This window comes from Capricornis sumatraensis, chromosome 2 (genome assembly GCF_032405125.1).
Source record: "Capricornis sumatraensis isolate serow.1 chromosome 2, serow.2, whole genome shotgun sequence".
In the NCBI taxonomy this organism is placed as follows: Eukaryota; Metazoa; Chordata; class Mammalia; order Artiodactyla; family Bovidae; genus Capricornis; species Capricornis sumatraensis.
In genome coordinates this window covers 49,677,877-49,692,094 of record NC_091070.1, presented here as the reverse complement: position 1 = coordinate 49,692,094, position 14,218 = coordinate 49,677,877, and the positions used below count along the sequence as shown (strand labels likewise).

Below are 14,218 nucleotides of genomic sequence, written 5' to 3'. Positions count from 1 at the left end.
GTTCAGATAAACATTAATCTTTTAAATGGTGATTTTCTAAGTTATTAATTTCTATCAGCTCCAGAGAGTTGTATTTGTTCTCTTTTCTATTAAAATCCTGACTTTAGCCACCCTCAGAATTTAATATGACTTTACTTAATATTTTTTCTAATTTTATTTAGTATGTACATGAGAATGCTAGATCTTTAGACATGTTTAGTGGTCTCTGTGATTTAGAAACAACTCAAAACATCTCCAGTTCATCTCAAGGGGTGTCCCTAAAATAGAAAATTCAGTATTAAAAACGACAAAATATCCACATTAACTAAAAAAAGCCATTCCTAACAAAATTAATTCCCACAAAAGTTTGGGAGAAAGGAAGGCATCATTTCCTAAACTACATTCAATGACCAATCCAAAAGTTATAGAACTCTATACCTGTCCACAGCAAAGCAAGAAAAAGTGGTGTTTAAGTTACTTTGATTTAAGAAATAATAAAGTTTCTTATGAGGGAAGTATCAGAAAATTTTTTTTCATAATGGCAGGGGAGATGAAATACACTTTGGAGTTTAACTCAAAAAAATTAAAGCGAAGAAATTATTTGATAAACTGTTATACCTTTTGTTGAATAATATATACATACTTACAGATAGAGGACAAAGACTAGCATATTTGACCAAGAAACAAACAGTCATCAGTCTATGCATGGGACTCTAAACCAGGGAGAAATGCAGTATTTGCCAAATCAGTAAACAAGGATGTCACAGTCACTGAAGTCCTAAAAATCTCTACCAAATAAAAAATAATGCTTACATTTTAGGTTGTGACTACTTTTTAAGTCAACATCAATTACAGTGAAAATGAATTAAGATTTGCCATTTTGATGCAGGGCATGACAAGTTGTTCAAAAGATGCTTTCAAATGCTATTGAACAAGATCACAATTTGGGTTTAAAGGCATTCTGAAATATGACTAGGTGTTTACTTTCTGGTGATAAAAATCTGTAAAGTGTATCATGTCTTTCTTATTTCAGGATTCTGCATTTTCTGCAGCATGTTAAAAAAAAAAAATCTCTGTTTGGAAATACTAACATCAAGTCAAGAAATAAAGAACAAATAGCATATACAAAAGCAGAGACGTTACTTTGCCGACTGAGGTCCGTCTAGTCAAGGCTATGGTTTTTCCTGTGGTCATGTATGGACTTGAGAGTTGGACTGTGAAGAAGGCTGAGTGCCCAAGAATTGATGCTTTTGAACCGTGGTGTTGGAGAAGACTCTTGAGAGTCCCTTGGACTGCAAGGAGATCCAACCAGTCCATTCTGAAGGAGATCAACCCTGGGATTTCTTTGGAAGGAATGATGCTAAAGCTGAAACTCCATTACTTTGGCCATCTCATGAGAAGAGTTGACTCATTGGAAAAGACTCTGATGCTGGGAGGGATTGGGGGCAGGAGGAGAAGGGGACGACCGAGGATGAGATGGCTGGACGGCATCACGGACTCGATGGACGTGAGTCTGAGTGAACTCCGGGAGATGGTGATGGACAGGGAGGCCTGGCTTGCTGCGATTCATGGGGTCGCAAAGAGTCAGACACGACTGAGCGACTGAACTAAACTGAACTCAACTGAAACTTCCCTCCATCTGAAAAATGCTTCAGAGGACCATAAACATTTTCAACCAATGATAGAATAAAGGGAAGAAGAAAGTACACACTCTTGATACTTCAGAAAACAAAAAATAATTAGCATGAATTCTAAGCAGGAATTGATTCAACAAATTTTTCCTCCTTTTATGGATTTCTTTTCTGAAAAGAAATGCTTTCTTAACAACAGTGGCTGCAATTTACTACTCACAATGTTCCAAGTGCATATATTACTTTTTTATACAAATAATCATAATATTTATGTTTTCAAACTTTTCCTTGCTTTTCAACAAAGTATGGTATGGGAATGCCCTGGAGGTCCAATGGTTAGGACTCTGTGCTCTCACTTCTAAACGTTCAATCCCTGGTTGGGGAACTAAAATCCCATAAGCCTCATGAAGCAGTCAAAAAAAAAAAGTGGGGTGAGGTAACATGAAATGGTAAAAATTCCTTTAAACTTCTAGTTGTAGTGGTAGGAACTAGGAAAAAAAAAAAAAAGGAACATTTGCTGAATGTCTATTATATACCAGGCACATGTTAGGCACATAATACCCTTGTACTAACATTTGAGATAAGCGTTACTATCTCCTTTCACAAACAGAAACTTGGTATTCAGGGAACTTAAAAGCATTCTCTAAGACTACAAAACAAAAAGCAGCTGAGGCCAGACAAAACCCATCTGCTTGAGGAGGAAGTATGTGCTAGTTTTCTATATCATCCTTTCAGATGGTGATAGGTCTTTAAATAAGAAAGCAATGAATAAGTTTGATCAAGAAAAACATAACTGACAGAATAAACTGTTTTAAGTGTAATATACCAAGGCATATTATGAGTATGCCAAAATACACAGTGTGCTTTAACATTCAAATTGAAAATGGTCTTTGATATTAAGTTTGGTTATAATTTTTGGCTGTATGTGTAATCTTGGACAAGTTAATACCTAAGTCTCAATTTGCTCATTTGTAAGAAGAGGATATTAGTTATATATTTGTGTGACAAAGTTAAAGATTAAGATGATACAGATAATGGTTAGCACAGAACCCCACACAGGTAAGATATGTGTTATTTTAACAAAGTGACATTGAGACTGTAAAGGACGGTAACAAATACAATGCAAATGTTTTAACTTTTCCCGCAAATTATTAGGAAACAAAACACAATTGCCTTCAATCCCTATCCAGTGTTTCAAAATTTCCTCAAATGTTTTATTTCAGTAAAGATCTGATACAGATGAAAAAACAGCTTGTGTACATACAAAGAACAAAGACTAAAGTTAGTGGTTAGAGGAGGAGAGGGGAGGTTCAGGAGCCCTAAAAAGAAAGGATGACATCCTGCAAAGTCAAAGCACACCCATGCCTTCAGAAAGACTCCCAGATAATCTTAACAACTACAAATGCCTCCTATTATCTATTGGCCAGGAGGCTTTACGCTTTTATCCAAGCTAGAGTACGATAACAATTTATCCCTTTTTGTATCTGAGTTGGTCTTACGTATTCCTCAGTCATCTCTAGATGGGAGAGTGGGCCTGCCTTATAGGAAATGCATGAAGGCTGTATCGGGTATAGAACTCAGTTAAGGCTGTACTTCTAGATGCGGCTTCAGAATGTGTTTATTTTTTTCACATGTCTATACTTTTTATCTGTATCAACTGCTGCTAATCTTGTCAAACAAGAGTTCAAATGTCAACTCTTGATGCCATTAGTACTTCCTAAGGCAGGGTTAATTCTACTTACTGTTTCCAGAGTACTTGGTCCACACTTTTACTCGACTCACTGAAGTATATACAATTAATTTGCTAAATGCTTGTTTGTCACACTAGTTCCCTGCAGGCAATGATGCTGTATGTATGATCAAATTCAATTTCCAGGTATCACTCTACAGTTCTGCTACAAAAGTTCACTTTGTTCAATATTTCAACCTGTCTAGAGAAACAAGTGGAAAACTTACATGCTTAATTTAAGAACACCATTTTTTCATTGGTAAGAAGAAAACTATGCCCGTTATGCCTTTTGGTTATGTACTGAGCATATTAATTTTAAAACCCTAAGAATGTAATACTTTAGACTTGAAAGGAACTTAGTCCAAACTTCTCAAGGGCTAACTGACAAGTCCAGGGTCATACAACCAATCAATAACTCAGACAGCAGATCTGAACATACTGTTTTCTTAACCTCACTGACCATACTGCTTTAATAATGTCAATACACTGTTACCAGACCTTTATCCACAGACAGAAATTACCATTCAGTTGTTCTGCAGAGAGAAACGGAAGAGCTAAGGTTTGTTAACTATGATACTTAAATATGTAGCATGCTTATAAAAAGAAAAGGCCTCTAGCCAATGGTCTGTGGTCAAATTATGTAGTTATCCAAGTTTGGCATGTTAAGTAACCCTGACTGCTTTTTCCAGAGCTGTGTGAGCGATGCAGTACTAACCTAGCTCTTCCACTTTCTTTGGTAGAGGTAACGCGCATTTTACAGATGACTAAAGACTGGACCAGCAGCAAACTGTGACATCTGAAATATTATGGTGAAGTTTCTAGTTTGGGAAGTAAGATCTACAAATGACCATGAAATAAAATATACATAGTCCATTTTCATTTTTATACCCGTTTTTAAACAATTCACACTGCAAAAAGGCCTATGAATTAAATATATTCAATAAAAGCATTCAAATAGAAAACCAATGTTTTAAATTCCCTTTGTTTTAGACATTGAAAGGGTAAGTAGTGTAGCCATAAGTGTTCTCAGTTTGTTATTTTAGTATCATTTATCAAAGTACTAGTTTTTAGTTCAAAAATATTCTTTTTTTAAAACTTGAGATTTCAACACAGCATTTAATCTAAAGTATATTTTCAATTAAAATGCATTTATTATTTATATATTCTTAATAACTTTTAACATGTTTGAGAAACTATTTTCAGCATGGTTTCAAAGCAGTATGATCATGTTCAATGCTGATGTTAAGAATTGAAAATAATAATTTCTAATCTTTTTAATAGAAACATATCTAATAAATCCTCAATAAAGTAGCTAGTAATACAATATATATAAGTAGGCTTGACTTGTGAAATTGACTTGAGAGCCTAGTGGTTCTCAAAGAAATCAACCTTTCATCACAATTCATTCACTTTCTCTCTCTCTGTGGCTCATCCTTAAGACCTGAGACAATATAGAGAACTACCTCCAGGCAGTGAATGCAGTTACTATTAGGACATAAGGAACACTGGTAACCTCCAGTGTCTCTTCTCTTTCCAGGCTGCTCTGTCCTATTTGCCTTTTTGTTTTAAAAATGAAAGGACTATGAAACAGCAAAAAGATAATGTTTCTTAAAATATTATAAGGCAAAGAAATGAGATGAATTTTTCATCTACTAATTTGGTATTTTTTAAAACCTGTATAGTTCTACCAAATATTAATACGTAATTTAACTTGTTACTCTTATAGAATTATAGTAACAAATCACCAGAAAGACTGCACACTTCCTTCTATGTTTTAGCAGTTCTGTCAGATTTAAATATGACTTCTGTTTATCTAGCAGAAATCATGTTCTACTGTGGAACCACCTACCCCTGCAAAGCACACAACTGTTAAAATGTAAATTGCTCAACTATTTTTAGCTGTTGCTGAAAAAAAAATCCTGTCTTCGGGAATAATGATTTGAGGCATTGTGTTCATTTTGTTTATCAAGCAGCTATTCAGCCTCCAGTGGGTCCAAGTGCTTATGCAAGCAAAAGCTTTTAAGAATGCCTGCAGCTGCAATCCAACCTTCCAGGTAGGCTGCAGGTTCAGAGCACAGCTGCCCTAGGCTGCATAAAACTCAGATCCATCTGGAAGTGAATTTCAAAGAGGATTTCAAATTTGAGTTTTCACGTATCATACAGAAGAGAAGGCGGGGGAAGAACATATGAAAGAAGGAAGGCAAACAACCAAAAAGATAGTATCTCTACTTCAGCCTTAATAAAAAATAAAAAGCTCAGACTCGTGCTGCTCCTTCTAGATTACTACTTGCCAAGCCGGATATTCCATTCAGTGTATACTTGGATGAGCTGTGACTCACCCAGCAGCACCTGCGCCCATGTGTTAAGTACTGCCAAATAAAAGGCCAACATCCATTTACACAACAAAGAGATGTACCCTACAAGGCATGCGGCCTCAATCCAAAAGCCCCACTCCCCATTTGTTCTAAGCAAAGGGAGAGGAAGAAAATCTCCCCTTCTCACACCAGGGACTTTTAAATTGTAGGTGGACTTATGATGTAGGTTCATTTACAAATACTTTTACTCTTTAAGAGAATAAAGTATATTTAACCGCATTATCATGGCCATTAATGATTGTTCACCAAACCTTTCCAACCTTTTTATTCTCATGAAGCTCTTTATTCTCAAAGGATACATTTTTGAGCAAAGAGGGATCAACAAACTAGTTTCTCGAAAGCTTTCCTGATGCTAGGCTGAAGTTAGGAAAGGCTTAATGAAGGCTTTAAAATCCACAAGAGATTCACAATGAACATCTGACTTGGTGATTTATGCATATTAATAACCTCAGTCCTACTGAGGCAAGCTGAGCCGAACATGTCCGTCGAATCCTAATGTCTTTAGCTCCATTGGGATTATTACAAATGTAAATTTCTAAGATTCTCAGCTATTAATCTCTGTCTGTCCTCCTGTTCAGCAACATAATGACTAATTAAACATCAAAAGACCTGTACAGGAGATCTTCTTTGACAGCTACCGGCCTAGTCCTCTTCCCAAGAGGGGAATTCAAATGACAGGGACACGGAGTGAAAGCATATGAGTAAGCTACAAATCATTGCAAAGAAATCTAAAAACCTAACACTGAATTCAGATTTAACTCAATCAATGATTCTGTGAAGCAGAGAACAATTACTATGTGAAGTATGCCTACTGACACCAACTGAATGTATCCTGACAGTGTGCAGATACTGAATACCTGAAATTAATTTGCTTACCACAAAGTCAAAAAAATAAAAATAAGTGGTACTTACAGAAGAAGGCAAACCAGGAGGTACCTTTCTGACTTTCTTTGCTTGCAAAGGATCTGTACATGGGAAACAGTATATTTCATCAGTATTTATTTTAGAAAAGTTCAGACTTCAAATGAGCAGGAAAGAATTTTCCCTCCTAGTACCTTCCTCGTTTTCCAGGATTTAGGAATAAGTAAGGGAATAGAGGGACAGGAGCTCCATTCTTCCTAACCAGTTCTAGTGTAAAACAAGTACTCCTAATGAAGTGATGTACTCTGAAATACATATCCCGTAAGTCTGGGAAGATGACAGCAAACAAAGTAAAACAAGAGAGAAAATAACAAACCAATAAGTATGTTTGAGAAAAGGGAATAATATTTCTTAAGTACCTATTATGTACAAGGCTCCCTACTAGGCACTTTACATCATTATCTCAGTTTCATCTGCAGATGGGCATTTGGTGCAACAGGTCAGTTTAATAATATGACTCCTTAAGAGAGACACAAATCTAATGTTCATATCACACTAAGAATTAGGTTTAAAAGCATATTAAATAGACTAAAAGCTAATGCTATGCTACAAATTATGTTAAAAATTTGAAATATTTAATAACTGAAAAGTTACGGTTATACTAATATCTGAGATATGTTACATAAACTATTAAACACAAGCATTGTCATATATGATATCATCCTATAAGTATTCTACAAGAAGATTTCCTGTAACAATATGTGGTTAAAATGGAAACTTCAGCACTAATTTCTATACAATTTATTCTTGGATGTTAATATTTATTTCTAAAAAACAATTAAAGTATATTTCTTTCTAAGATACAGATTATTTATTAAAGGATAACATGAATATTTTCATATGCCTACCCAGCCTCACTTGGTACTATTTGTAAAATTTAAAATTTACTACTTGTTTGTTTTATTGTAAAAAATGGGTGTTAAATGCAGCCTTCCAATCATACACAAATAATGGATCCAATTCAGGATCTCTCAGATGGGTTTGCCATTAAGAAGACAAACACATAAGAAGGCTAACATTAATTACAATGCTTTTGAAAACTATAAAAGTTAGAACTGAAAAAATGGTATTTTCCTGGGCCATAAATAATATGAGAGTAAAACATGCAATTGTTTAAGAAAGAATGAAATTCATTTAAATTAGGGCTGGGATTCTTTATAGTAAATATACCAGGAGGCTGCAAAGCTAAAAAAGCAACTTCATAAGTAATATGTGGAAAAATTATATACAATAAAGAGAGAAAAAAACACTCATTAGCATCTGGTTCCTACCAAGAGGCAGCCTATATTTCCTTCAAATAAAAGTGCCAAAGATAAACAACATCTGGCACACTCTTTATTTATAAAACTTACCAGCAAAATTTTTTTTTCTTTGGGAGGCTTTCTCTAAAACCCAATTCTTCACAACTAATACAGTATCCCTTGAGCAAAAGACATGGTCCATATACATAAAGAGAGTCAACTGAACTGTTCCTATAAATCTAACGCCTATCACTCTACTTTGGGATAACTAGCAGTAGAATACATTGCTCTTTAGATTAGGTCAGTTTTTTCTCTGCCCTGGGAATGGAAATTTTTCTTTTATATTTTTAATCTAATCATTAGTTGCCATTATACAATTACATACTGAATTTAGAACACAGACTTCACTTTTGGGAGGTTTCAAAGTATAATAGTTAAGAGAATAAGCTGATTGGATTTAAATTTCAGCTCCATCACATAGCAGCTGTGTGAGCTTGGGCAAGTTACTTTACTTCTTTGAACCTCAGTTATCTACAATAACTTCCTGGACCTGTTGAAATAAAGGGAATACAGAAAGATGCTCACGGCAGTACCTAACAGAAAGTGACACAATAAATTTTAGCCATTATTATTAGGTTTATATTAAAATTTGTGGCAAAACTATTATCAATTATTAAGTTAGTGTTTTGCAGAATGTTGATTTTCTAAACCATCTAAATATTTTGAAAAGATGCTAAAATTGGTATAGATTATCTCTGAAATCCTTCCAGAGATTTTATGAGTAACTGCAATACCAAGAGAGAGTATCTAAGACTGAGAAATAACAATGAAGAGTGGAATGACTAATAATTTACTAGATGGTATTTACACAGGAGATGAGTGGGCTTCCTTGAATGCCAAGCTTTGGCTAAGTTGCTTACTTTCCTGCATACTGGTTCCTCATTTGTAACACGTGAAGTGCAAGTTGCTCAGTCCGCCTCTGCGACCCCATGGACTACACAGTCCATGGAATTCTCCAGGCCAGAATACTGGAGTGGGTAGCCTTTCCCTACTTCAGGGGATCTTCCCAACCCAGGGATTGAATCCAGATGTCCTGCATTGCAGGCAGATTCTTTACCAGCTTAGTCACAAAGGAAAGCCCATGTAACATGAGGTTAATATTATAACTTACTAGAATTTTTATATAGTATGTATAATACTGTACCTGGCATAAAAGAGAGAATCCATAGTATCTAACATCATAATCAAAATAAAAATGAATACACAAGCCTTAATTTCTGGGAAGCTTGAGTTTTTATGAAATAAACTCCCTCCCCTCCCCCTCAATATTCCAGTAGCTCATTTCCTCCCTGAACTTTTAGTAACAGTATACTAGCCTATATTAGTGCTTTTTGTCAGTGTGTGCTCACACAGCATTCTAACAAGATGTTTTTCTAGAGTGACACTGACACATCTAGAGTCAAAAGCATGTTTTTACCCTGACTAACTGATTTGGTGGGAAACAGAAGTGGAGATGGAGAAAAGATACTATATCTTACCATTCCCTTAATAAGTATATTGGTCTATATCACAGGGGCTTGTTCCAACGGCACAAATACTCAATCACCTATAAAGAGAGGTGGGCACATCTAACCAGAGATCTCTATGACTAATATGACAATCCATCACTGTGTCCTTTTATACCCTCAAGCATACTCTAGACCCAAAGGCTAGGAATATTTTATATTTTACCAAATTTTGGGTTTGACAGAGATGCCTGTGTGCTAAGTTGCTCCAGTTGTGTCTGACTCTTTGCGACACTATGAATTGTAGCCCGCCAGGCTCCTTGTCCATGGGATTCTCCAGGGAAGAATAATAGAGTGGGTTGCCATGCTCTTCTGCAGAAGATCTTCCTGATAGAGGGCTCAAACCCATGTCTCTTATGTCTCCTGCATTGGTAGACAGATTCTTTACCACTAGTGCCACCTGGGAAAGCCCCTGACAGGTAGATATACAAATTAGAAGCATAACAAGTATTTGTGGAATAAACAGCTAGGACCTATTGTCTTTTGGTCGACTATGTTTATTTTAGAGGGTGGCCTATCCTCAATATAAACATGCTTTACCGTTTCAATTTTCTCATATGAAGGATTCTTTGTAAGAATAATCCAAAATTCCCACATTTAAACATTGACTGGATAGGGTGTCAAGAGTATATCTGAGGCTTGCTGTAAGCAGCAACATGAAACAGACTGGCCTGGTTAGGCTACACACAAGACATGAAGGGAAGAAGTAAGGAAAATGAGAGGTGTATGCTTGATAGGTACTGAGTTGCCTTTTGAGGTAGTGTTTTGGAACCAGAGAGAGAAAATGGTTGTATAGCATTGGGAATATACTAAATGTCACTAAATTGTATACTTTAATAAGGATAATTTTATGTTAATTTTACCTCGATTTTTAAAAAATTGAGGAATAGATGCAATGAATATGCAAAGAACATTGGACTTGGAGTCAGAAAGTCTGCATAAACCACCTACTAGGTGTATGAATATATCCTCCTTTGAGCCTCAGTTTTGTGTTAAAGCCTGTATTATGCCCACTGCCTAGTAGGACTGCTATATGAATGAAATGAGAATGTATATTATAAAACCATTTTGCAGACTGTTCAGCATTATATCAACTGTAGTCAAGAATAAGTTATTAATATTAGTACATGATATTTTTATTACAAGAGGGAAAACTAGTCCCATTTTTAAAGCTCCATTTTCCACTATTCAGTTCCTCTTAAGGTGATGACCAAATAAAAATATTAAGTTGTTTATTAAGTATATACTACTTTATGCAAGGGCTTCCCTGGTGACTTAGACGGTAAAGCATCTGCCTGCAATGCGGGAGATCCGGGTTCGATTCCTGGGTTGGGAAGATCCTGTGGTGAAAGAAATGGCAATCCACTCCAGCACTCTTGCCTGGAAAATCCCATAGACAGAGGAGCCCGACAGGCTACAGTCCATGGGGTCACAAAGAGTTGGACACGACTGAGCGACTTCACTTCACTTTATGCAAATAAGCCCTAATATCATCATGACACCCAAGAAATCAAATTCCTTCTAATTAGAAGTGTAGCCAGAAGCATAAACTAACGGGTGATGGTGGGGAAGAAACATTTTTAAAATGGGGTTTGTTGTGACATACACTTACCAAGTGCTGCAGAATCATGGAGTGGTCTTCTCCTGGAACTTGTGGCAGAAAATGAGTAGTAGGGTGTCCCAGGTTTTCCTGAAGAAGAGAGTTGTGCTGGGCTTCCAAGCCCGAGATCTTGTCTCAGGAGACTAGACTACAAAACAAGGCCAAGGAAACAAGTTACCTTCTCACTGATTATGGACCCAAATCTGAAAATGACATCACTTTCAAAATATTTATGGTAACTTGAACAATGCTTTGAATTTAGGAAGTATCTACGTACTTGTTTGAATTTTATTAGTTTAAACCCTGTGTTTTCTCTTTTTGCCCATCCTCATGTCCTCATGTTGCCTGCTTTTTAGAAATTATGTAGATTCATACAGTCTTAGAGTTGAAAGAATATTTTAGTTGGTATGTAGTTCCACTCTTTTTTAAAAATAATTATTATTTATCTGGCTATGTTGGGTCTTAGTTGCATCATGTGGGATCTTTTGTTGTAGGACACAAATTCTCTAGTTGTGGCATAAGAATATAGTTGCTCAGTGCCATGCGGGATCTTAGTTACCTGACCTGGGATTGAACCTGTTGTCTCCTGTACTGCAAGGTGGATTCTTAATCACGGGACCACCAGGGAAATCCCCTGTACTTCCACTCTAATCATTAGGATCATTTTTGAAAAATGTCCACCCAGTCTTTGCTTGAATGCTTTCATGAGCACACAAGGGAGTAAATTCTGTTCTTTTTTCCATTTCTTTTTTCTTTATGGAGAGCTCTCATTGTTTAAAAGAGTACTAATATTTTCAAGACTAGCCCATTCCTGTTTTCATCAGCTGTGTCTCATGGCATAGTTTGAATGTCCTCCCCACCATCCCTGCCCCACCATCCCTGACACAGACCTCCAAATTTATTTTCCATTTGTCAAAGTCTCCTGGAAAAGGGAATGGAGAACAATGCCCCAGATGTAGTCTTATTAATGCAAAGGAGTTTCTGAGACTACATTTAAACAACACATTTGTGCTACCAAGCTCATATTGAGAGGTTAAGAGAGATCACACCCTGTTACTCTTCATTATACAAGTTGCTATTAAGTAACATCCCTCCAATGGTTTCCTTGTTCAGTGTGTGTGTTCTTTGGTTCCAAGTGCAAGACTTAACATTTATCTCTAATAAAATCCATCTTGCTATATTTGATCCATAATAACCATCTGTCCAGGACGACAAGGCTGAGGAGAGAGCTCTAACATATGCCACAGAGACATCATGACACTCTATCAAGTACTGCACTGAAATCCAGTGATTTAGCAGCCCTGACCTGCTAATCAACTGACCCTATCATAAAGTAGACGACGTCAATGTAGCAGAATTTGTTTTCAAGCTTTCTGGAAGCTGAGGGAAAAAGAAGACCTCAACTGGAAAGCCTGTTAGATGCACCTGAGAAGAGGTTCTCAAATGAAAACAATTATGACTTCACTAACATATTTAGTATTCTTCCACCCCATATTTAATAACCTTTACAGTTATCACCACACTTTGGTGGCTGTCATTCTGGCTACTGAGTATCATAAAGGCACAGAGAAATAAACCGCAGCTCTGGTGAGAAAGAATCAGTAGAACTTTATAATACTAGTCATTTTTCATTTTCAGTTTATCATGCTACTTAATAATTTAAATAATATTTATGTTTCAGCTTAAAACTCTAAGGTGGAATTAATATAACATAAAATTAACCATTATATTTCCAACCAGTGACATTTAGTACATTCTTAATATTGTGCAACCATCACCATCTAGTTCCAGAACACTTCATCACCCCAAAAAGCAATTCCATATCCATTCAACAGTCATTTCCATTCCTCCCTTTTTTCTCGAACCCCTGACAACAACTAATTTGCTTCTGTCTCTCTGGACTTTACTTATTTTGAATATTTCAAATAAATGGAATAATGCAGTATGTGACCTTTTGTGTCTAGCTTCTCTCAGTATAACGTTTTTGAAGTTCATCTTGTAGCATGCATCAGAACTTCATCCCTTTGTATATACAGATATACTGTAATTTGTTTATGCATTTATCCACTGATGGAACATTTTGGTTTTATCCAGCTTCAGACTATTGTGAATAGAGTTGCTATGAACATTTGTGTGCAAGTATTTATTTGAGTAACTCTTTTCAATTCTTTTGGGTAGACACAAGAGCGGAATTGCTGGGTCACACAGTAAATCTATGTCTAACTTTTAGAGAAACTGCCAAACTACTTGTTTTAATTCTATTCAGATTTTGCTGTTTCTTCAGTTTTCCTGGTGTACATATTTCCAGGAATTTGTCCATTTCATCTAGAGTGTCTAATTTTTTAGCATACAATTGTTCACTGTATTTTTAAAATCCCTTTTATTTTTGTAAGATTAGTAGTAATGCCCCTATTTTCATTTCTGATTTTTGTAATTAGACTTTTTCATAGTCAATTTAGCTAAAGATCTGTAAATTTTGTTGATCTTTTCAGAGAACCAACTTTTGATTTTGTTGGTTCTATAGTTTTCCTATTCTGTGTTTTTAAAAATTTCTGCTCTAATCTTTACTACTTTCTTCCTCCTGCTAGTTCTGGGTTTGGTTTTCTTTTTCTATGTTCTTACAGTATAAGTTAGATTACTGGTTTAAGATATTTCTTCTTAAATGTAGGCATTTACAACTATAAACTTTCTTCTGATCACTGCATCTCATGTTTTGCTATATATTCTCTTTTCATTTTTCAGTTTTTTTTTTTTTTTTTTTAAGAAAAAAGCCTCCTCAACAATGCTGGGATACACATGAAGTAACCAGTGTACTAAATGAGCCAAAGATCACTGTATTTTTTCAGAAATGTTTATAGTTAAGAAGACAAGTTTTTCAGACTTCTCAAAAGGTAAGAGATTCTTTGAATGGAGTTGATATCTTCTAAGAGAAAAAGTGAGGAAAGGAGAGTTTCAAACAACAGATAAGATGATGTGTATATGAAAAAACTACATAATATCAATATAATTACTTAGAATTAATCACAAAAATTTCAACAGATACAAGGTTCAATAGATTAGGAAAGAAAGGTTTTGACTAATAGGCATGAAGGAGAAATAGTTCCCCTTAAGATAACTATCTCTAGGAGAAATGACAAAAATGAGGAAACAATAAATATAAATGTAAATAACACATGC

General features: G+C 35.6%; 1 protein-coding gene across 2 annotated transcripts in view; it reads right to left on the bottom strand.

Annotated features, from left to right (window-relative positions):
• Window positions 1-14,218, bottom strand: part of TCF12 (transcription factor 12) — a 388,964-nt gene that overhangs the window by 76,375 nt on the left and 298,371 nt on the right. For both annotated transcript variants that reach the window (XM_068964717.1, XM_068964719.1), the window contains exons 7-8: window positions 11,054-11,189; window positions 6,627-6,679 (exon numbers count right to left, since the gene is read on the bottom strand). In XM_068964717.1, the coding sequence (XP_068820818.1) occupies window positions 6,627-6,679; window positions 11,054-11,189 (189 nt within the window). The remainder of the gene's footprint in view (window positions 1-6,626; window positions 6,680-11,053; window positions 11,190-14,218) is intronic.